The sequence below is a fragment of the Bactrocera neohumeralis genome, chromosome 2, assembly GCF_024586455.1.
Source record: "Bactrocera neohumeralis isolate Rockhampton chromosome 2, APGP_CSIRO_Bneo_wtdbg2-racon-allhic-juicebox.fasta_v2, whole genome shotgun sequence".
Taxonomy (NCBI): domain Eukaryota; kingdom Metazoa; phylum Arthropoda; class Insecta; order Diptera; family Tephritidae; genus Bactrocera; species Bactrocera neohumeralis.
Window position 1 is genome coordinate 44,369,421 of NC_065919.1, and position 26,010 is coordinate 44,395,430.

Below are 26,010 nucleotides of genomic sequence, written 5' to 3' on the forward strand. Positions count from 1 at the left end.
CCAAAATTTCAATAACAGAAAATCTGAAAAAAATAAAAGATATATACATTTGAATTAAAACAAAATATGTGGAACGGAGATTTGCGGCGTTCACTGAATTATTATTTTAAAGAATTATAGCCTATAGATATAATAAAATTACAATACAACTACACAGCACGCCATGTATGCCTTTAAATATAATAATATAATACAACACACAAAGTTTAAAAGTTAATACAAAATTAGTTTAACTTAAATATACTTGTTTAACATAAATAAAATATATACGCATGTATAATTATTAATATTTAGAGAGTGTAAGTGAGATAGAGAACATAGTTAAGTTGCAATACAAATACTTTTGAAATGTGTGTTTTTACTTTAAATAGTTTGCGACTAAAATTGAAAGTGTAAATGTGCATAACTGAAAAATGACATGCTTTCTACAGCAAATACACACTAACGGTTATGTTAATTACATAAAATAAATTTGAACTTAATTCATTCCGAACAAGTGTTAACAAAAAACCACAAGGGAATGAATAATATTTTGCACATTTGAAATAAAAGCAAACAAACTGGCCTCTGCAGCGCGCATTCTGATGACTGGCTTTTCAACGAATTTTCTAATATTTCTTCATTAAATGTAGCTTATTTTATATAATTATTTGAAGCGCCGCAGAGGCAATGTTGGGCTTTCCGGTGGTGTGTTGCTACTCGACTGCAAAGCGTTTTTCTTTGGCACGTTCACGCTTTTAAAGGGCGCGCCCAATTTGCGTGCGCCGCGCGGCGATGATGAGCTGTTCGTGGCCGCCTCCATGGCAGCGGTGGTGGTGGCCGAAGCAGAGGGCGCCAGACCCGTGTGCATTAGATCTCTTGTATTGGAATCGATGGAAGCCTGCACCCAACCTGTAGCAAACAAATTAGATACGTTAAAATGTTATTTATGTGCAAAAGTATAAATAGGTTTAAAAACGTTGAACGCGCACCCTTTATTGATGAACGATGGTGATCGATCAAAGCAGCTGCCAGTGGCGCTGCTGCGCCGGTATCACGCAGCGGCATTGGATTGTAGATGCGATTTGCGAAGTCCTCAAAGGTGGTGCTCTCCTTGTAACGCGATGAGACGCTTTCCAAAGAACGGTTGCGTTCCTCATAACTACAAGTACAGAAAATAGAGTTTCAATAAAAATCGCTTTTGGAGTCTGCAAAGCACTCACTATTGCTGGAAGAGCGACATGGCTGCGCGTTTGGCGCGACTCGCGTTGATTGCTGTTGCACGTATCAGCGTCGCCAAGCAGGCGCCACTAACGATGCTCTCATTAGCCAATGGACCGAACCAAGGCACCTCTGGCTTACGATTCACCGTCACACGGAACAGACCATTCTTTAGTGGATACACCACAATCAACACATCACAGAACTCTGTCGGCAATATATCGCGCCGATAGTCGCGATAATGTTCGCTCCACACAATGTGCACCTCATCGTTGCCCAGATGACGCGTTTTCAGCAGCAAATTCTCCGGCGAATCAGAAGGCATGCGCGTAGCCACATGATAAATCACCTCCAGAAATGGTGTAGCATAGTAGGGCGCCGTCGCGCCACACCCCTGACGTGGCAAACCGCCAAGAAAGCCGTTGTGTGTTTCCAAGTCGATTTCCCAGCCCAGCGCTGAGACGAACATTTCATAAGTGCTGCTGCCGCTTGCATTATTCAGTATACTGCTCTTGTCCTCCTGACCAGAAGCCACATAAATCACTGCCATTTTGTGTGTCTCACGACAGCGCTGTTGATCCACATTGCGCAGTTCGCGCAATAGCTTTTCGGTGCGTTGCAACAGGTGTGTGCGCGAACGCCGTTCCCAGCCGGCCATGCCGAGGTGCGAGAAGAGTAAGCGGCAATACTGGAAGGGAATTTCCGTGCGTCCCGTTAGACTTGTCGTATTGTATGATTCGAATGACGCGTGTGAAGCTTGTTCGACCGAATGCATTGAATGTTGATCGTGATGTAGCGACGCAGCGCTGTTGGTGTTGTTCTGCAAAGCTTGTTGATTCAGATTTGAGACATATTCTTGTTCGAGCGCGCGCTGATTGAGTATAATGGAAATGGTTTGTGCCTCCAAACTGCTGCCCAGTGGACTGGGCCCAGGCGTATTGAGCTGCGCCAAAGGATTCGTTAAACACTCAGGACTCGTGTGACCGATGTAGGCCAAAAGCTAAAAAGGAATACAGAAACATATTATTAGAATTTATATTTGGTGTTTTATTTACAATTTCTCAACTCACATCATCTAATTGATCGAGATCGGGCGCCAAGTCCTTGGCTAGTGGCAGCTCACCCGCCGGACGATGTCGTAAAGTATGCCGCGGTGGCAACACATCTAGGCCAATCATTGACGATATCAGCGAATCCATCGGCTGCGACATATTTCGATGTTGTGGCGTTGTATTGAAGCTGCGGTGCATGCTATCGCCCATGCGCTCCACAGCTACGCTACCACCAGACGCATGCGTCGAAGTTGTGCTTTCATTTGTCATGGATTTGACGCATTTACGCGGCTCACTGTACAGTATCGATGCATCCCAACAGGCCTTCCCATTCAAATCGCGCAGCAACACACGCACTTGCTTCTCGGCGGTTATCAAGCCGGCTGTCGCGCCACCACCGGGCAACTTGAGCGCAGGCAATTCAATGAAACTCGCCACCAAGCCGGAACTCAGCATGAAGAGCTGCAAATTCTGTGCATGCAATACTGACGGCAACTCAACGGAGTCGCGCCGCGCATCGGCACCAGCGCTCTGTGCGCCCAAACTGGCATTTGCCGCGACATCATCTTGCTCCTCCACCATCGAGCTGAGTCTGGACGCGCCAATACCCATTGGAAAGTGTCCCAAATGTGTAACCAAATGCATAGCTATAGCCTTGGCGCACATCTTTATCGCGCTAATGCACGCCTGTATTGTCTCCGAGGTCTGGTAGTTCGCCTCAGGCAGCTTGCCGTCCGTCTGCAGGTCATCGCTGGAGATGTGCGTATCGAAGTCGTCGTCGGCGGTCAATTTGACGCGTTCGTGTCTGGGTGCGCCGGAGGCGATTTGCATTAGCACGCGCAACACCAACAACACCAATGTGTCACCGCGTTCGTTCAGCGGCGCCAACATTAAGGACGCCGGAAATGACATGCAGTATTCACCCAGGCAAAGCATCAACGAAGTCAGCACAATCTTGTCAGAGTCCTTCGGATTCGCCACTTGCTGTATTTCGAGCGCCTTACATATAGCAGTGATAATTAGCTGAGGCAAGCGCTCAATAGACGCCAGCTCACGACCGCGTTCCGCGCACAGCTTCAAAGCGTCGACCGCCACAATCGCAATGGTGCGATGCTTGAATTGCAAAGCTTGCAGCAGAACTTGTAAGGCTTCGCGTATGCGTGGATTGAATTGCGAGTTATGGTGCAGGTCGCGCGGCTGCACACCAGGTGGATGTGGAATTGCTTGCTGAAAGTAGCCGCGCGAACGGCTACTTGTGTTTAGCGGATGGGATAACTTCAACAAAATCCATTGACCGAGCTGCGAAAGCGCGATGCAGCGCGCTTTTGCGGATGGTTCGCGGCGGGCACAACGCAACACGATGTTTAGTATGTGGTCTTGCAGATCGGGACACTCCATCAATTCGAAGATTTGTGGCGACGGTTGCAATACTGGACGCGGTATGAGCGTTGAAGGGTAACAGAGCAGCGAACCGAGCAAGGCGGCTACCTCGGCGCGCGGTGTGTTGCGATTCGCTTCAAGCGAGGTGAGTAGTATCGCCGAGGCGTGCACTATGTCTAACAGCAGCAGCGTGTGGCCAGGCAGTAGCAGGCTCAAGAAACGTGGACCCTCAACATGTTTTAGAATTGCATAAATCAAATCGCGATCCTCACCGGTGAGTAATTTATGCAACGAATGATAGAAGAGCGGCAAATGTTGCATGCCTGACACAGCGCCGTGCACGGCTAGCGAGCAGAGCAGCTGTAGCGCTAACAGCTTGCCCTTTTTGAATGATTTATCTAACTCAAGAGCGCCGTAGCACCAAGGCGCCACAATGCCGATGGGCGGTACGAGTGTAGGTGGTGGCGGCGTACTTTGGTTGTCCGTGGAAATGCCCTGATTTTGCTTGATCTTTATCAGATTGGTGGTCATGTCAAGTAGATGTTTGAAAACCTGTGCATGTAACTCTGCTTTCGGTATGCGATTGACGTCGCCGAGCGCGCCCAACATGCGCTTCCACATGATAGCCGTTGAATCCGGCAACCAGCCCGTTGCCACACCACCCAGTATTATAGAGCGACGTTCGGAACCGAGAAAACTGCCGGAACTACCCTCTTCTAAGCTGCCGCTGTCCACCGCTAGCACATCCATCTGTATTTGTGCATCCTTGATAGAGCTGCCTTCAATGCCGCTACTGGCCGTAGGCGATGGACTACGTGAATCTGCGCCGCTTTCATTGTCCTCGCCATCTAGCACATCTTCATCGTCATCGCCATGTGTGGAGCTGCGTTGACGACGCTTGCGACCCCTTGGGCGCGCGCCGAAATTCGCTACCGAATCTAGTGACATCGCGCGCCGCATATCGTTGTGCTGTTGCATAGCATGCGTGTAGGCGCCGCCTCCAAAGCGCCGCGCATTTAGCGTTTCCGAACTGAGCGTCAACTCCGTTGTCGATTGTTGTGACAGCAACGCGCTCAGCGAATGCTCGACGTTTGTCGGCAATACCGGTGGCACAGCGTTCTTTTGCATATTGCGATGACGCCGACTGCGCATGCGCGAATTGCGCGCCACTGACGCCAAACTACCTTCACTATAGCTGCGACTAAGCAGCGGCGTGGTGGCGGCATGTCCCGAACGCAATGTTGCGCCGCCATGTGCATGCATGCCATGGCCACCGCTGCTCAGCGAATGTTGGTGAGAGTGTAACTGCCCACCAGTGCCCGTATTTGATTGCTCATCTGAACGACTGCTGTTCGATTCACGTTCGCGATCGACTGCGCTATCACGATCACGACTTTCCTTTAACGCGCCTATAGCAGAGCCGCCCGATTGCTGCCATACGCTGCCGATGCGTCGGCGCTTACCCTTGCTTTCGGCCAGCCGATCCAACGGCAGATCTTGCAAATTCAGCGCGTATACATAACGCGAAAAGACGCGCGTCAAAGTTTGAATTGTCTTATCCCATTCGATGATCAGCTCGTCGCGATACGTTAGCGAAGCGAGCACGGCGAGAAATTTTTCCCAAAGTTGCACATTCACCGGCACATTGGTATGTGCGCGTATCCATGTGACAATCAGCGTTTGAAAGATAGCCTGACCAAGTATGCCACCCAAACTGGAACTCTTCGAACCGGATAGGTTCTGATGCAACACAATCGATGTCACCTGCAGCAAAACCAGCAACAGCTGTTCCCACGTCTTCGGCTCCATGCGCGTATTCATCACCATCGTGCGGTAGACATTCAGCACTTTCTTGCACACCTCCGTCTGCTCGTGCAAAGGCGTTGAGCGATAGTCGCGCGATTTGGTCGAAAAGTTTATGTTTAAATGACTGGTGTTGACCAGAAACACGTTCGCGGCATTTGTGACGAAAATCTGTAGCACATTTTGTAGGCCAGCGCGTACCGCTACATTCTCCTTGCTCATAGCACCAACGTAGGACGGTGTGCGTAGGCGCTGACTACGCGGCGTGCTGCCAGCCGAGCTATTGTTCGGTAACGCTGCATTGCCACTACCATTGTCGTCCGGTTCGAGCAAGAAATGTGGTGGTGTGGTGCCCGTCATCCAGTCGCGGTAAACAGCAATTGCGGTGCGTATCGCATCGATTTGCGATTTCGTTGTGAAATTCAACAGGAACGCTTGTCGATATACTTCGTGTACGAAGTTTATATTTTCGCGCGTTGCATACAGCACATCGCGCACAATCAAGCTCTGCTGGTAGGCGCGCAGACGATGTCCCTCATTGATGTGCATATTATCTAGGCGATGATTCATGGTGCGCTCATGCGTGAAGTGCGAGATCCAATTGATCAGCACCACCACACAAGAGGACATCACTTCCTCCTTCTTGTTCACCGAACGCATAATGGGCAATTCGAGACGTGGGTCGTAAACGGACATGCTGAAATCGAAGTTGGGACAGAACACGGGCAGGAAAACGTCCTTGAAACGCTGCAGCAAAAACGCAAACGCCTTGTGATCCTTTTGTGAGCGATTGTCGCGCCAGCGCAAACAAGCAACAGTTTGCAACATACTATTTAATAGAATCTCCAGGCCATCACGTGGATCTGGCGGTGCGGATTTTTCATTCGAGGAGGGCGGCAGCAATGCCACAATTTCGGAATTCTGCACCGGATGCGAAAAGGTATCGTGGAAAACCGAAGTTGTGCCGCCGTCGACTTTCATATTCGGATGATTGAGAAAATCGGTCGCATTGAACTCGACATCCGGGCCGACAATGCCTTTCTGCGGCACTATCAAACCCGGTATCAGATCGGCGTACATGGAATGCACGTAGGAGGGTGCATTTTCACCCAGCGCCTGATACCACAAGAGGAAATAGCTGTCGTGGGGCAAAAATATACAAATTTGAATATAAGTCTGTATAAAGAAGTTGCAGGCAAGTTGACATACCGCACGCCCTCGCGCCGCAGTTTCGGCGAGTTCCCCAAATGCAGCAACTTGGCCATAATGCGACTGAGTGAGTGGCATTGCCAGCGCCGTGCCAGTAACTCCGGCAGCCAACACAGTATCTTCTCGAGCAGCCATAGCGAGCCGTCCAATTCTTCGCGATGAGCTTTGTGTACTAAAGCACAGAGTTTTTGTAAATATTAACAATTAATATGTAGAAATGAAAGAGAGTAGACAATAGGCGAAAATATATAAAATAGAAGCCAAACAATGAAACGACAATTGTATATAACAAGCAACAACAACACATATATACATAGACAAGTTATACGAATACTTATCGTGAACACTGTAATAGCTGTGCAAGTGAGGCGTGTGTAAGTGACGAGAACTTGAGCTGAGTGCACTCACATTGGCGGGTGAATTGATGAGATTATTAGAATGATTGAAGTGGGACATAAAATATTTCTAATAACGGCAACTCAACTCTAAAATTCCAAAATAAACTAAAACTGGAAAATCGCTTTTATTTATGTATTTTTGTTGTAGTAATAATTAGCTAAACCACCTAATGGAGGCCTAAATGTCAGATATTATAATCGAGATGTGGTAGGCTGAAGAGCGGAGATGTTTCAATTAGACACGGATTAGTACGGGGGAATAATTATATGGTAGTCAGGAGTAGTATATCGGTATACGAGCCGTATAGGAATGAATTCTGTCTCTTTTAGAGCTTAAGCAACTGAGTCAAAACTGATAAAATCACTCGAATCTACATTATAACATTCAGGTTTACACATCCTTCTTATAAAACCCGGAAAAGTCAACTTTAAGAATCTAGAAGAAAATAAGAGTATCAAGTCGAGGCTATAGCCACAATCATTTGGTTAAATTTTCGGATAATTTAGGAAAGAATTTAGGTGAGAAACTTGGATCTAAAAGTGATGGAAGAAAAGTATCAAGGTTGATGAGATAGTCCCATTATGGCAGGTTATAGCTGATCCTTAAAAAAAACATTGTCAACTGAAAAATTATAAAGGAAAAACTCATAAAAGGCGTTTAATAAAAATCGTTTTATTTTTTTTACAAAAATGTTGCATTTCTGCTCGAACTGTCAACGTTGCGTGTTCTTTTCTCAATATGTTTTCAGATTCGATTGTTGTTTTTTCAAAGTGTGGCCTTCTAACCAGGCAAAATAGCAACATTTTATACCCTCCCAAAAAGTAAGAGTGTCAGTTGCCACGTGAATTTCTATTTATGATTTCTGAAAGTTCCAAGAAATTTTATAAATTTTTTGCGCAAAATAATATGAGTCTATAAATTTTATTAAAATTATTATTGAAAATTGCAAATGAGTTGGTCAATTCATTTTCATCATCATCAGAGCATGAAATGAGGATGTTGTTAGAAGAGATTCGCTACGCAGGGTGAAAGGATTCATAGAAGACGTTGAGCGCACTTACTCAGACTCAGGGTTAAAAGAAAAAGTGTTAAATGAGCAGCTTATTTCCGTAAATTTCATTTTAAAATGTTGATTGTATTGTATGCACTAATTATGAACGAAAATAATGCAACAGCTGATTTATAACAGGGTGCCATTTTTTTGTTATTTTATCATTAAAATATTGAAGATTTTTACAGGGTGTAATGGAAGATCTGTACAATGTTGCCATACAACGAGGCAACATTTTCATCAAGGAAATATGAATATAACATATGCTTTCGAGATTTATTTCTCCTTTTACTACATTACAACCTTATTTTCCAAAGCTTTTGTTATTATATATACATATTTGTAGTAAAATGAAAAAAAGGCTTAAATACAAACGAGAACAAATCTTATGAACTGACTGATAGTTTCATGAACGGTCACAATTGCATTCAAAATCGATCTTATACTTATGTCAACAAAACCACTGTAGACCAGTGTAATGGACTGAATATATCGACGCGATCAATGTCAAGTTAAATTCGAGATGATCTCCACATGAAAATCTTGGTCATCTTCTAACAACGCGCTTGAAGTAAATTACACTCAACAGATGCAAGCGTCCACCAAGTTTCCTTATGATATTAAGTTATCGCTTGCAGGTTTAGACGGAGAGACAAGTACCCGTAACTCAGCTAACAGGTCCCCGTCCTGACACGCAGGTGGCGCTACTATCGGGTGATTTTTTAAGAGCTTGATAACTTTTTTAAAAAAAAAACGCATAAAATTTGCAAAATCTCATCGGTTCTTTATTTGAAACGTTAGATTGGTTCATGACATTTACTTTTTGAAGATAATTTCATTTAAATGTTGACCGCGGCTGCGTCTTAGGTGGTCCATTCGGAAAGTCCAATTTTGGGCAACTTTTTCGAGCATTTCGGCCGGAATAGCCCGAATTTCTTCGGAAATGTTGTCTTCCAAAGCTGGAATAGTTGCTGGCTTATTTCTGTAGACTTTAGACTTGACGTAGCCCCACAAAAAATAGTCTAAAGGCGTTAAATCGCATGATCTTGGTGGCCAACTTACGGGTCCATTTCTTGAGATGAATTGTTCTCCGAAGTTTTCCCTCAAAATGGCCATAGAATCGCGAGCTGTGTGGCATGTAGCGCCATCTTGTTGAAACCACATGTCAACCAAGTTCAGTTCTTCCATTTTTGGCAACAAAAAGTTTGTTAGCATCGAACGATAGCGATCGCCATTCACCGTAACGTTGCGTCCAACAGCATCTTTGAAAAAATACGGTCCAATGATTCCACCAGCGTACAAACCACACCAAACAGTGCATTTTTCGTGATGCATGGGCAGTTCTTGAACGGCTTCTGGTTGCTCTTCACCCCAAATGCGGCAATTTTGCTTATTTACGTAGCCATTCAACCAGAAATGAGCCTCATCGCTGAACAAAATTTGTCGATAAAAACACATTTCGAACCGAACACTGATTTTGGTAATAAAATTCAATGATTTGCAAGCGTTGCTCGTTAGTAAGTCTATTCATGATGAAATGTCAAAGCATACTGAGCATCTTTCTCTTTGACACCATGTCTGAAATCCCACGTGATCTGTCAAATACTAATGCATGAAAATCCTAACCTCAAAAAAATCACCCGATAAAATAAAATCTATATGTTTTGTAGTTAGCCCTAACCTTCAAAATGCGCGCTAATAACTTTGACATTTGTCGGATCATTAGTTTGTGAATTATAAAATTTTGAGTGAAACAATTTTAGCGGTTGTGAAAAAAAATGGATAAAAGGAATTTCACGTGTTGATAAAATAATGCTTTTTCAAGGGCAAAAACATAGTTGAAGCAAAAACTTGACTTAATGACGAGTTTCCGGACATTGCCTCAGGCAAATCAACAATCAAGGATTGGTATGCCAAGTTTAGGCATGATGAAATGAGAACCATAGACGGTGAGCGCAGTGGACGCCCTAAAGAGATTGTGTCCGACGGAAAAAAACATCAAAAACGTTCACAAAATAATTTTGAATAACCGTAAAATGAAATTTTTCGAGATATTAGATACTCTAAAGATATCAACTGAATGTGTATATCATATCTTTCACCAATATTTGGGTATGAGAAAGCTCAATGCAAAGTGGCTGCCGCGCCACCCCACTTCTGATCAAAAACAACGAGTTGATATTTCGGAGCAGTGTTTGGAGATGTTCTAGCATAATAAACCCCAAGCTTTTACGTCGATAAGTAAAATTGATTGAAACATGGCTCCATCATTTCACTCCGAAGTTCAATCAACATTCATGTGAGTGCACTGACACGATGAACCCGCTCCAAAGCGTGAAAAAAATGCAATAATCGACTGGCAAGGTTATGACGTATTTTGGGATGCGCAATTTTAAATAATTTTTATTGACTATCTTGAAATAGGAAGGACCATCAACAGTGACTATTTGGCGTTATTGAACCGTTTGAAGGACGAAATCATCGCAAAACGGCCGCATTTAAAGAAAAACGAAGTGCTGTTTCACCAAGACAATGCACCGTGTCACAAGTCAGTGAAAAGGAAGGAAAAGCCATAAAGTGGACTTCGAGTTGCTTCCGCTTCTACTGTACTCTCCAGATCTGGCGCACAGCGGCTATTTCCTGTCCTCAGATCTCAAAATAATGCTCGCTGAGGGAAATTTTTCATTGAACCAAAAGGTGAACGAAGAAAGTGAGGTCTATTTTGAAGCAAAGGAGAAATCTTACTACAAAAATGGTATCAAAACGTGGAGGGTCGCTACAATCAGTGTATCACCCTTGAAGGGAGCTATGTTGAATAAAAAAATAAAAGAATTTTGCCGGGGCCGGGGACTTTTTAATTGACCTGTTAGCCTCGCATTCCTGATATTTTATCTATATACTATATAAGTTATTCAAATATGACCTTTAATAACAGAAAGGTATTAATAATCGGGCAATTTTAATCTAATAAAATTATGTAAAAGATCTTACACGCCAAGCTCGCATTACTCTAAATACTTATTAAAACATTAAAATTGTTTAAAAATGCCTCTGCTGATGTTAGTACCAAGCGTTAGATATAAAAAGCTTATATGAAGACATACATATGTATGTATGTAAAAGTTGGAAGTCTAATGTGAGTAGTTAGTAATTGCAAAGCAAACATGTGTTATAAATGCATACACCTATACGTAAATGCGTTGTTATTCAAAAATCCAAGCGTATGTTAAATGGTTCTACGTCAATGGTTTAGGCATCCATGAGGTGAGCTTGGCGCACATCGTTTGAATAGGCACCATTGGAATGTTTATTTTCTAAAAAGTGTATCTTATTCTACAACGACATATTGACATCATCTGAAACTACTAAGCTACTAAATGACCAACACCCTAATTCTGACTCTCATCTTTAGCTTAGTTATTGAATAAGAATCTTTGAAAGTATCCCAAGCCGTCATTTCAAAACGTTTCAAAACAACGGAATACATTCAAAAGCAAGGGAATTGGGTGCCATATTAATTGAACGCAAATGTGTTGGTCAATTCATCCTCATCATCATCAGAATCCTAAATGCAAAAAATCGTATGTGAAACTTGACCAACCAGCCAAATCAACGGAAGAACGAAGTATCCATGGCGCCACTGTAATGCTATATTTGTTGAGATCAGAAGAGAATGCTGTATTATGAGCTTCCAAAAGGACAGATGTCGATTGTTTTATGCCAGTAAAGAAGAAGAAAATGACAAATATGGTGGAACCATTAATGGAAGGGAATCGAGGGTAACATTTTTTCCATCGTGACCTCATGTTCCAAAATCGGTTAAAAACTATTTGAAAAATAGCGTCTGAGAAGTTCTGCCACACACTCCTTATAGCCGAGACCTTGTCCCTTCAGAGAACCATTTTTTGGGTTGTAATCAACATATTTGCCAGAAAGGTGGGAAATGCCATAGCTTCAGACAGGCAATAATTTCAATAATACTATTTACATGTTTTTCTTAAAAAACTTACAAATATTGAAAAAAACGCACGAAAATAGTTATATTTAGAGCTGATAAAGGAACAAGAAATGTATGGACTCCAAGTAAATTTTAGTTTCTTTTAAATAGGCTTAGTTATTGTAAAAAGTAACGGTATTTTCTTCATACTGTAAACGATTAATCAATAGTGGAGGTTCCAAAACAAGACTGAGTTCTCATAATCAATCTTTTTAGGCCTAAACAAGATAACAAAAAAAGGATTCTTCAAAGACATTTTTATTAAATTTAGTGAGTCAATTGATTATGATCGATAAACAGTCATAATGATAGAAATATGAGATCATGAATTACTTGAAAAATATTCTAATCACTCAGTAACTCGAACACAAAAAAAACAGTGTAATATGAGAGCTCAGAACCTAAAAGCGTACTTCAAAATGCAACTTAACATCTAAATTAACTGAAACTAAATTGACTTAATGCGATTTTATTCAGACACACAAATTTTTTTCTTTTAAATGTGCATGAGTGAAGAAATCAAGTATTTGTGAACTGGATGAGAATTTGACTGATGTGTGAAAAGCCGCAGCGAAAACTGCATAAAATTAAGCACAAACTTACCAATATGAAACGGAAGTTCTGCCATATTGTTTTTGTATATATATATAATTTGAGTGGGTGTGTAAAATTCGAATACATAGCGGAAAAATGGTGTTTGGTGTTGGGAGAAGAAAGAGAAACAAATTGAGAAACAAAGAAAACATTTCGATTATGTAGAATAATAGAGTTTCAAATAAAAGCAAAACACACACAAAACTGCAAATACACAATTATTTAACAATACTTTTGTGGAATCACAAGTGCAAACGCAAAACACCGCACATATACACACGCAGCTGTCCGCTTTCAAGAGCAGCGATACAGGTGGGTTTTTCACATGATTTTTCTGCATATGTACAGTCATGGGCAGAGAAACAGAACACTTTGAGCGTGTAAAAAAACGACGTTTATTTTTAATATAAACAGAAAAAAATTTAATTTTTCTTAAGCATGGAATGAATTGAGAAATAAGTACTATATGAGCAAAACACACTAAGACCTCAAAGTAATCCTCCTTGACCACAATAAACTTATGCCAACGTTTTTTACAATCTTCGAAACAGTTGTTAAAGTCAATTTCCGGAATAGCCTTCAATTTAATATCTTCAATTGACTCAAAACGGTTTCCTCGGAGCAGTCGTTTGAGTTTTCTGAGTAAGTCACACGGAGCTAAATCAGGCGTATGCTTGAAAATTTGGCAAAAAACTCACGAAGACTCAATGCAGTATGTGACGGTGCATTATCGCGGTGCAAAAACCAAGAGTTGTCGGCCGATAAATCAGGCTTCTTTTTAGGAATAGCTTCGCGCAAACGACGCATAACACTCAAATAGTATTCCTTGTTGACAGCTTGGGCAGTCAAAAGGAATTTGGAGTGCACCAAACCCCGATAATAGAAGAAAACTGTTTTTCGAATCGGCTCACATTTGCCACGATATTCGGCCGATTTATCGTCTGTTTCCGGGTCGTAAGCATAGATCCAAAACTCATCGCTAGTCATAATACGTTCCATGACATCTTGGTAGTCAGAAAGCATTGTTTCACATAACTCAACGCGATGCTGTTTTTCGAAAAAAACTGAGTAATGTTGGAATCAATCGTTCTTTCACTTTTCTTAGATTCAAATGATCTTTCAAAATGACCCTTCCGATACTCCAACGATGGCAGTAAGATCACTGACTATTAGCCGTCGATTTTCAAGCACCAATTCACTTATTTTATTGACGTATTGATCATCAGTTGATGTTGATATCGTCAACGTGTTCTCGACCCTCTTAGAAAAATTTTTACCTATCAAAAATACTTGCTCGCGGCAAACAATTATCAACGTTTAGAAATTTTAATGGATAATTTTCATACAATTCTCAGGCATCGCTTCGAACGCGAATGGTTCTATAGTATTTTTGAGAATTTTAAGGTATGAAAATTGGTACATTCTACAATGCATACATATATCCTCACCAATGGTTCAACGGCGTACCAGGAAAAGGCTCCTCAGACCACCACACTACCATCGACGTGCTTAACGGTTTTTGTGGTGTATCTGGAGTTATAAGCCTGACACCTGGGACCATAGACAAATGGTTTGCCACGCTTTAAAGTACTATTTTTCCAAATTTGAGGTCCTTTTCTAAATGTTCTTTAGCAGAGTTCAGCCATGCTCTTATTTTTCTTTTGGACAGCAATGTTTTTTTTCGACTTATTCGTCCAAACAACTGAGCATCATTGAGATGCCTTCTTACAACTCTATTGGATACTTCTTATAGCCGAGTTTACAACAGCGTGCCAGTCGTTCCTTCTTTTCGCTGTTTGGTGCCAATTGGAGATTCCAAGTGTAGCCAGGTCCCTCTCCACCTGGTCCTTCCAATGGAGTGGACATCTTCCTCTGCTTCCTCTGGCGGGTACTGCGGCGAATACTCTCAGAGCTGGAGTGTTTTCATCCATTCGGACGACATGACCTAGCCAGCGTAGCCGCCATCTCTTAATTTTCTGAACTATTTCAATGTCGTCGAACATCTTGTACAGCTCATCGTTCCATAGACTGCGGTATTCGCCGTGGCCAACGCGCAAAGGATCATAAATTTTCCGCAGAACCTTTCGATCGATAACTCGTAACGCCGACTCATCAGATGTAGTCATCGTCCCTGCCTCTGTACTATACAGCAGGACTGTTATGATGGGTGACTTGTATAATTTGGTCTTTGGTCTCTACCGGATACGTTAAGCCCAAATTCCTTATTTATTTTGGCCATAACCTTTCTTAAAGATTTAAAAGCGTAAAATACAATTCATTCGAATTCGAAGAATTCATAATTTTGGTAATATGAGTTGGATTTTGTCTTTTTTTGTGTAAATCAAAATCATTCCCCTTTTTTAGATAGTACAATGCAAATTTCTACCCTTTTTTGAGTTTTATTTAACAGCTGCTGTTAAAGCAATGTCTTTTTTCCACGTTCGCCAATTATAAATGAATATTTATAGAAATAACCAAATGTGTGCTATTTCTTTGTTCAATAAAATTTCGTTAGAATGCGATTGCAAGGAGTAAAAACCAAATACACTAACGTAGGACTTTCTTGCGATGCACTTATTTGATCAAACTTAAAACTGATTTGAATAATTTATTTGAAAAGTGTGCTATTTCTCTGTCCATGACTGTATATATTTGTGCGAGAGTGTGCTCTTTGTTGTATGTTTGTGTGTACGATTTTGCACTTTATGTTTCTTTTTTGTCTCAATTGTAAACAATTATTTGTGCGCTTTGCTTTTCGCCGTTTTTTACACAAATTTATTTACTTTTTAATTTTAAATTTTTATTTGCATATTTGTTTTCGTTTTTTAATTTTTTAGTTGCACAGCTGCACGACAATGCGTGGGGTACCAAGTAGTAATGGGTAATAAAAACGCAAACTCAAACTCAAATAAATAAATAAATCAAGTTAATCGCTTCTAGCCACAACATTTAGACGCTTTGAAATACATTTTACAAAAATTCATTTCGATTAAATAAGTGTTCGTTGCTCAAAAAATAAATCAATAAAAATAAATAAAAATTATAGCAAAACATTGCCAAGTCGAAATCTTGATTTTTGCTGTTAAATATATTTTACCGAAACCATAAGATTATTTACGAACTATTTTAATCAAAATAATATTGGAAATAGATTTTAAAAAATTTACCTTTTTGCTTTAAGTTCGCCTCCGCTTGGATGAAGGTGTCGTAGAGTATAAAATATACGTGACTATAGTTCGTTTCGAATAATGATTTTGCCTCTTCTTGGTCAACATTGTCTGGAATGCGAAAAAAAACATAAAAATAATCAATTCTGAGTACAGTGCGTTTATATATGCTAATATTTGCTCTAATATGCTTGGATATTGCAGCAAAATTGATGAAGTTCCGAACATTTGTATACTACTATGAGCAAAAAATAGTAAGACTTTGTACATAAATTGAAAATCCTTAATTTATTCTTCAAAATCTATGTCGGCCCCCTTAAAGTATTCCCCCTTGGTCCCAATACACTTTTGCCAACATTTTTTCCAATCCTCGAAACCGCTGTTAAAGTCAATTTCCGAAAGCCATCAATGCCAGCAGCGATTCACGTTTAATGTCTTCAATTGACTCAAAGCGGTTTCCGCGAAGCGTTCGTTTAAGTTTGCTGAATAGCCGGAAGTCACGCGGAGTTAAATCAGGCGGTTACGGCACAAACCGGTTGAAAATCTGGCGAAAAACTCACGAAGAATCAATACAGTATCCGACGGTTCATATCGTTAACGCGACGCTGTTTTTCGAAAGAATTTAGTGATTTTGGAACCAATTATGCTTTCACTTTTACTAAACTCTAATGATTACTTTGATGTGACCTTTGGCACAGATATCACTGACATTCATACCAACTAAAAATCAACAATATTTGGACGAATGGGTTTTCGCGCAAAAGTCAAATTAAAGTCTTATTATTTTTTGCCCACAACAGTAATTGTTTTCTGTCCTAAAAAAATCAGATTTTCATTCTTCCCCTGTAGTTTTGATTTCAGATGAGCACCAAGTTGTGACGATGAAAATTAAGGTATCGTGAAAAGCTTGGAATACCGATTCCTTGTCGAAAAATGGAGAATGATGGGCGTAATAGGACCACTGTCACGCCCCTAAAACGTCGTTAACCGAAAACTTATAAACCAGTGCCATAACTAAGCACTAAATTATGATATAGACCTGTAAATTGGAAGAAGGGATCGCAGTAGCTAGATCACCTGTGGGTTACAAATTTAGAAAAGGTAAATCTTATAAGATCCTTACCGACAGTGTGAAAATGGATACATCGAATCGTAAATGTAAAATATATGTAAAATAAATAAATAACCAAATACGCCAGAGACATTGACTTATACATTCGAGAAGGTTTCAGACAGCTGTATAGGAGCCGGTGTCAAACTTGGACAATAGATAATCCTTTCCTGATAACAGTGTATCTGTGTGTCATAAATGGGTTAAATCGGGTGAATACTTCCCTCAGCTTCCATATACCTAATATAAAGATTTTCGAATTCCCGGAAGCGGAAGCTGGAGTGTTTTCGTCCATCCGGACAACATGACCTAGCCAGCGTAGCCGCTGTCTTTTAATTCGCTGAACTATGTCAATGTCGTCGTATATCTCGTACAGCTCATCGTTCCATCGAATGCGATATTCGCCGTGGCCAATGCGCAAAGGACCATAAATCTTTCGCAGAACCTTTCTCTCGAAAACTCGTAACGTCGACTCATCGGTTGCTGTCATCGTCCAAGCCTCTGCACCATATAGCAGGACGGGAATTATGAGCGACTTATAGAGTTTGGCTTTTGTTCGTCGAGAGAGGACTTTACTTTTCAATTGCCTACTCAGTCCGAAGTAGCACCTGTTGGCAAGAGCAATCCTGCGTTGGATTTCCAGGCTGACATTGTTGGTGGTGTTAATACTGATTCCTCAATAGACGAAATTATCTACAACTTCAAAGTTATGACTGTCAACAGTGACGTGAGTGCCAAGTCCCGAGTGCGACGACTGTTTGTTTGATGACAGGAGATATTTCGTCTTGCCCTCGTTCACTGCCAGACCCATTTCTTTTGCTTCCTTGTCCAGCCTGGAGAAAGCAGAACTAACGGTGCCGGTGTTGAGGCTCAACATCGCATATAAGGTTCTATCGAGCGTATTGTGTGAAAGATTAAAGCCCACCGTCAACAAATTGATTGGACCTTATCAGTGTGGCTTTAGACCTAGCAAATCAACAACAGACCAGATATTCGTGAAAGGAGAATCGACACACACCACCTCTTCGTCGATTTCAAAACTGCTTTCGACAGCACGAAAAGGAGCTGCCTTTATGCCGCGATGCCTGAATTTGGTATCCCCGCAAAACTAATACGGCTGTGTAAGCTGACGTTGAGCAACACGAAAAGCTCCGTCAGAATCGGGAAGGACCTCTCCGAGCCGTTCGATACCAAACGAGGTTTCAGACAAGGCGATTCCCTATCGTGCGACTTCTTCAACTTTTGGTGAAAATAAATCCAGCTGCAGAACTAAATAGAGAAGGTACCATCTTCTATAGAACAACTCCTGGCGTATTGATAGTTCTGCCGTTAGTTCTGCTTTCTCCAAGAACTAAATTTACTTATTTTTATTATCGTTCGTTACATACCCATAAGGACGTCCACTGGGTTTGTGGCTTTTATGGCCTGATCGGAATTTTGTATAATTTTTCAAAAAAGCTGTGTGAAATGTACATTCTGTCAAATAAGTACCCGGAAATTCTCTTTTTAAATTTTCTCACTGAGAATATTTCAAATTTTTTTTCCCAGGTTGTCACAACTGTCAGCCGCTATTCTGAGAATTTTCATTGCTATGTGTCATTTAGTTTGTTTGCGGCATCATTAGGAACAAGTCAACCTTTTGTGTGTAAAAATATTGAACAAAGAGTTTTTTTTTTATTTGCAATCTATGTAAAAAAATAATAAGCAAATGAGATAACAAAATCATAATCTGACTGATATTACTGACATCCAGTGATATCAATAATAATATACAATATTCATATCAATGGGAGATCTAGAATATGTTGTCTTTTGAGTCTAGTAATTTCATTGCTGTCATCTAATAACATGATTGCCAAGGGTTGGCATGATAACTGATTTTGGGTAAGCTTTAACAAAAGACATATTAAGATCTGTATGAATGCCTTTATTTGTTATAAACCAAGTGGCGTTTGTAATTAGTCTTAGGGTTTTTGACTGAAATCTTTGTAACATTTCAATATTTGAATTACTAGCAGTGCCCCAAAGCTGCACACCGTAGGTCCAGATAGGCTTTAGTATGCTTTTATGATAGGATTGCAGAGATAATTAAGTATATATTTAGAGATAAAATAAAAGTTGATGTTCACTCCACGAGGTTTTAATCCAGAAGAAAATGTTAAAGTACAAGGAGAATTAAAGAACAAAGTAATAACTAATACTTATATATGTAAATGTGAGAATGACAGTATGTAAAGAATATCGTAAATAATGTAATGACATGCATAGTGTTAGGTAAACGACTATCTTCAACATTTTATATAATAGCAATTTATTTTCAAGATGTAACGGCGATTTATGTATATCCGAGTAGCCAATACAGTTGTTTGATTTTTATTTTTAATTGCTTATTTTTAGCTTGTATGTGCTGTTTCCATGTTAACCGTTTGTCCAAGTGCATGCCGAGGTATTTAACGCTATCACTTTTAGGTATAGCATTGCCATTTAAAAGCAAGGGAGGGCTATCGCTTCGCCTTAATGTAAATAAAATATGCATTGATTTATTCACGTTTACTTTCATTCTCCAGCAATCTAACCAATTTGGTATCTTATTCAATGCTTCTTGCACCATATTAGTTGCTTCAACAGGAGACTGGCTTGACGACAATAGAGCAGTGTCGTCAGCATACGTAGCAATTAAGGGGTCCTGGTGGTCAAGAATTTTCAAAAAATCGATTTTTTTTTGATAGTTCGATATTCACATTATTTTAGCTTCTACAGCCGTTTTAGCAGGTAGCGCGCGGTCGATGGGCTCGATGAATGGATGCTTTGTCAATTATCTCAAAACTACTTTTTTCGGCGTGCCGTTGATGAAAAAAAAACTATCCATCCGAATCACTTGAAATTTTAATATGCTGTTTATAAGATCAATATCTATCGCTGGGACTACGATTAAATTTTAATTATATGAACTTCGATCTAAAACTGGTCAAAAATTAGCTGTATTCAGAATCTGAACTTCAAAAGCGCGAAATTTTTTTAATTAAAATTTTCCAGCGATAGCTAGGAGTACAGCTATCGCTGATTAATAATTTATTTGGTTTTTATGTTTCAGATGTTTAGAAGAGTCAAAATCAACAACGGCATCGGGAGTCATATTTTAAGATAGCTTTTTTTGGACGCCATTTTTAATATTGTTAAAAATTTTTTTTATTTAACAAAAAAATATTTTTGTACTTTTCATAAGTGTATAAATAAACTGTAAGAATTTTGAATCGATTGCTTTTTTTTTAAACCTTAAAAAAATCCAAAAAACACCCTTAATTTGAGGTTTCTTTTCGTCGCAAAAGACCAGATTTATGGCGGAACAACAGTTGGATTTCGCACCACGATAATGCACCAGCGCACAAAGCGATCATTGTGAACGAGTTTTTGAACAAAAATTCAACAAATATCATCGAACAACCACCATACTCTCCAGATATGGCCAAGTGTGACTTTTTCCTGTTTCCAAAACTCAAATTACCACTTCGTGGAACCCGTTTTGAGAGCATTGAAGAACTAATTCGCAACCCGGAATATAGCTTTAAAAAGTGTTTCGATGATTGGATTGTTCGTTGGAAGATATATTGCCTCAGAAGGGGCCTATTTTGAAGGGGATATAATAAATTTAGATGATTGATAAGTTGTTTGTGTTTTATTTCAAATTTCCGGGTACTTATTTGACAAAATGTATGTACTTTTTTTAGCTGAAGTACAAAACATTCTGTTTATTTCCAACTTAGCTGATAGTATGTCGCAACGTTTGCACTCACTTTTTACAATCATCATCATTATTTGATGATTATCTGCTTTTTAATGTAAACATAAAAACGACATTAGAACGAACAAAATCAAAGTACTTGTGCTTTGTTTATACAAGTGTTTAACAGCTGCTTCCTCGCTTAACAGCAACTAATTTCTGCTATTAAAATCTATAACGGAGACTCTTTATAAACCTGACGCTCCCGACTTTCCCACTCTCATTGTAGCTTTAGCTATTGACTAATATTTTCCAAGCAGAAACTTGAATAATGATTTGTAGTTGGCAGTTAAGAAGCGAACATATAATAAAACGAGCAAGAAAGGTTTAAGTTCGTACGCAGAACTGGAAAAGTTACGGATTTTCCTCAAGATTATTTATGCTATTGACTTTGAGATGGTTGCCTCGGATAATTGGTCATATATTAGAAACTAAGATTAGCTTAGCTTAGAGTAATTTTTTTACATAGAATTAAGACTTCTATACTAATCTGTTCTTATTAAACCTTTTTTTGTGTCATGACTAATTTATTTTCCTGCACCATCATTTATAAATAAAACGAGATTAAATTTAAATACCGTTGAACTCCAAACCGCGGTGCGAGCTTTTGGTGAGTGAATCATATCAAGAAATAGACCTGCCAATAGAGCACCTAAGTCAAGTCATTTCAATTCGTTGGACTACGTTTTGTTGATTCATGCTTTTAGCTCTCACCCAGCTTGGACTGGACAGTTGGAAATTAACATTGAAAACTAGAACTAATTTAACTTTTATTTTCAGTAAGGAGGAGTGGGACATGGAGCTTCTTGCTGATGGGAAAAAACTTGGAAGAAGGGTTGGTGGAGAGTTTTACTTTCAGGAGCTCTCCACCAACTCCAGTCTCAGACTTCCTGACAATTGCAGTGTGTTGCAGGCCGAGGTTGTAGCCATTAAGGTAGCAGTAGATTTTCTGCTCAAGAGTGTAGCCTCTTTCAGAGAAGTGACCATCCAATCAGATAGCTGAGCGGCGATACTAACCATGAACTCATTAACACTGCGTTCGCAGCTGGTCAAAGAGTGCCTAACCTCGCTATCAATAGCATCGACTGTGATAATTTGTGATAAGACTGGTATGGGTTCGCGAGAAACTGTAAAGTTCGCGGAAGTTTGACCAGCGCTGGGCCACCATCGGTACATGCGGTGTCCAAGAGCCTTTCGGCCCAAGATCGATGGCAAGAGATCTAGTGATCTCTTTGCCTTCAGTAAGACTTTCCTCTTTCTAGTTTTGGGGCCTACTGCCGTATTGGCGTCCACGCAGTAAGGCTGAGAATCCTACAAGACGCCATCTGCAGAATCTGTATGGAAGAAGATAAGATGGGAACAACTCAACACTTCTTCTTTCTTGTCTGTCCTGGGTTTGGGTGGTCAGGACTTAAACACTTGGGAGCGCATACCTTAAGATATCCCACCGAGCTAATGTGAATGGAAAATAAACGCCTGTGCAAATTTGTATTGGCTACTAAACGTGTTGCTAATTTATAAGTTCTAACACAGGATTTCTTTTTTTCTATGGCCTCATAAAGGACTACATATAGTCCACGTGCGATCTTTGATCAGCCATCTAACCTAAACTAGCCTAACCTAGGTAACTTCTTAACATACCTTTTTTACTCTTCAATAATTAAATTAATATTTCTTTGTTCTTCTACTAACGCAAATATTTTTGAGGAAAATAATACCTTAAATTTTATTCATATATTGTACATACATATATGTACATACATATGTACATACATATACTAATAAAACAGCACTTCCTATGATTGAGTTATACGAGCCAATAACGAATTTTCGTAATTAAATGAAGTAGGTTATCTTATCAACATTTGGCGTAATGACGTAGGGTATTATGTATTCACTGACCGCCAGGCTAGTGTGCCTGGAGTAGACATCAATTACTCCAATTAAAAAAAACAGGATTCGCTGATAATCACTTTCAGTCATTTTTTATCTTACAATATTTCACCCGCTGAGAGGAATGTGATGATTCGATTAAGTGAATTAGAGGTGTGATGCAGGTGCGTCATCAGCAAAAAAACGTGCTATAAATGACGGAGATGAGAATCAAAGCAAAGGGTACAAAAATAGTGATGATTCATATTTGAATACCAACTGGAATTTTATTAACTTTCAGTAGTATGGATACTTTTGCCACAATGCAAAGAGAAATAAAAAAGTCAAATTTATGCTATTTATCATAGAGCAAGCGAGCATGAAGTAGTGGCTGACAAATGAATTTTAAGCGATTTTTTTTAATATCAATAACCTTGTTTTTAGGCGCGTTATCAAGAGTTGTTCACAACATTCCGCAAACTGTGGCACTATAACTTAGTATTGTGTTAGTTATTTAAGTAAATGTGCATATGTGTACATATGTATGCGTACATATGTATGTATGTATATGCAGAGGTTATGAGGTGTTAGGTTTTTATCAAAATACTGAATAATCACACCATTATAACGGTTATTTTTTGAAAAAAATGCACTATTTTTTAGAAAAGTATTTACCCACATGGCATTAGATGTAATGTACACAGTGGCATACCAGTGCAATAGCTATATATTTAAGTTATTGTGCAATCACAATTACAACGTAAATAGAACTTGGTTTACATATATGTATATACTTATCTACATACATATATACATATGTACAAATAACATATCTAACAAGCTAAGTAGTTCTACATGTTTAAATGTAGGCACATGTCAACGCACTGGGTGAACAGCAAGAATGGAGACAAATTAAGTGCTGACTGTCATAAAGCCGAGTAACAGTTAACCAAATGGTATTGGAATAACGTCGCAAAGCATGTACCTATGTTCATATGTATTTATGTACGTAGCCATCGCACCTGAACCGCAGCGCAACGAATTCTGGCAAGATATCATAACAATATAAAAAATGTGAAAAAGATACTGAAAGCGTGAAAAGCATGCTTAAACTAGCAAACAGACACATACAAGAACAACAAAGCGGCAGACAGCCACGTTTGCCATTGACGCCGATGAAACGAACGGCTGGCATATTAAAGAAAAATGAAAGAACTAAGCTTTTACAAACACATACATAAACGTTTATGACCGCGTCGGGGTTTTGGCCACGGCGGGTAACCAAGGGCAATGATTCCAGCCACACAAGTGCTTACACTTCCACAACGAAAGCGCATCTAACTATGAACTATTATCCATTCTGTTTAATGCATTATTACCGGTGCGTCGCTAGAGCCGCACAATTTCCCATGTATTTGATTTCGTTTATATTTGCCAAATGGACATATTAATGTATGATATTTAGTGTACAATTACAAGCTTGCATAATTTTTAGCGGATTTGCAAAAGAGTGGGAGGGACTAAAAATTTGCTAATTCTACTTTACTTAATTCTTTGTAACTCCAGTTTATTTTTATATCGCTTTGAAAGTACCTACAAACATACGTGCATTCATATATTTGTATATAACAATTTGACATACATAATTATTAATAAGTCCGACTGATCAAGAGGTATACACTTGTAGACACATTGAGGAAAAAGCAGGAAGCAAAAGCAAAGGTTAAATACGTTAACTTTACAATGAATAAAAAAGAGGTAAACAAATACAAATATATAAGAGTATTAGCGACAAACCACAAGTTGTAATAGACAAATTTAATGGCTAATAAGCGTTTGTTGTTAACCGTTGATTGTTGTGACTTTGTTGCATTTGCTTTAGCGACCATGATTCCCATTGCCACTGCCGCTACGACTTTGTGAGTACAATTTTTTTCTTTTAATGCTACACTAGCTCGTAGGCCGGCAAAGTGGTTTTCATTCATTTGCCTATATTTGTTCAATAAGAGCATGTATTTCGCTCCCACGCAAAAAGAACTTGTTAATTTTAATACGCAGATAAGCAACTGAATTATTTAAAATCTTTTATAACAACTGGCTCAATAACTCATTTGGTAATATGGGTGTTATTAATTGTCGGTCGATTACCACATACCTAGAATTGTACGCAAATGACGCAAGCGGGATGTGGAATCCTTCTTGCAGTCCTGAAACTTGCCCGTAGACTTCTTTATATCCGCATGAGATTTTTTCGTAAACATTTTGCAACTACTGTGTTTATCACTTTTTTCGACACACACTGTTATTGTCGGGTCATAGTTTCTGCTTAATATTATCCATACGGACCCAAGATGAGCTCATTTGGATATTTAGCGCAATCCGTTCAATGAAACAATAGGTAACACTATGCAATGGAGTATAGCTGGTAAAGGTGGTTACATCGACAGGTGCGTAGTAACTTTTCTGGCCACAAACAATATAAGAAATTGCTTTGGCTATATCGTTGTTGTTGTATTTTTTATCCACACTACCACTTTTACTGCTGGCAAAAATTTTCACATATTTTTCTTGACCACTTTAAGACTTTCTTCGTATCACATTTTTTTCAAACGCACTTTTCTGCATTTCAAATTAGATTCTTGTAGCAAAATTTAATACAAAACGATTCTTTAGCACTTATATTACAATATTCGAATATTTTTATGAATTAAAACCACCTTTTTATTGTAAAATACTGGTTGCGAAAATTTCTACAGCGTAAAACTAGACCGAATAGTAAGAAAATTGTTGACGTTTCTGGTAAAAGAAATGAGTAAAGAACAGTGTTGCAATTCGATGTTGGCTAATAGAGGAATAATTAAGTTAGTTTTAAACATTTTACTACTTTCTGTAAAGTTAAGCGAATTTGTATAAATATACATTTATACTATTTAATTTGTTTATTTTAATTTATTGCTTTCTAATTTTTTATTATTTAAAGGCATTTTTTAACTTTACAATGAAATATGGTACCACGATTTGTCAACATGGTCTTTTGTTTTTCTCACACATTCGTAAACACAGGTAATTTGTGCGTAAGGTCGTTTCCAATTGACAGTTTATACACTGTGAGAAAGCTTGGATTATGAGAATTTAGTTTTGTTTTGATGAAACAGCAAAACTGCACTTATTTTTTGGACATTAATTTTTGAGGTTATGGAGTTGCATACATATAATTTGATTATTATGGGTTTTACTGAACATGACTAATTTTAGTTTTTCTGTCAAAATTAATTGCAATCACTTTATATTTTGAAATTGTCTAATAATGTTAAGTAGGTTCGGTAAATTTCTTGTAAGCAATATTTTTTACTCGTAAACTGTTTTACATTTATTACTTCCAAAATCAGCAGAA

At 39.3% G+C, this 26,010-nt stretch overlaps 1 protein-coding gene across 2 annotated transcripts; it reads right to left on the reverse strand.

Annotated features, from left to right (window-relative positions):
• Positions 1-69: 69 nt before the first annotated feature.
• LOC126753071 (probable Rho GTPase-activating protein CG5521) lies at positions 70-25,379 on the reverse strand. 2 transcript variants are annotated; one of them, XM_050464199.1, is made up of 8 exons: positions 24,772-25,379; positions 15,853-15,963; positions 12,695-12,712; positions 6,645-6,816; positions 2,271-6,573; positions 1,203-2,200; positions 972-1,141; positions 70-891 (listed from the first exon to the last, which is right to left on the reverse strand). In XM_050464199.1, exons 1-8 carry the CDS (start codon positions 24,875-24,877, stop codon positions 647-649), a joined length of 6,123 nt encoding a protein of 2,040 aa, XP_050320156.1. In that variant the 5' UTR covers positions 24,878-25,379; the 3' UTR covers positions 70-646. The 2 variants fall into 2 exon arrangements, with proteins under 2 accessions (XP_050320156.1, XP_050320165.1); XM_050464208.1 differs by lacking the exon at positions 12,695-12,712.
• Positions 25,380-26,010: the final 631 nt, after the last annotated feature.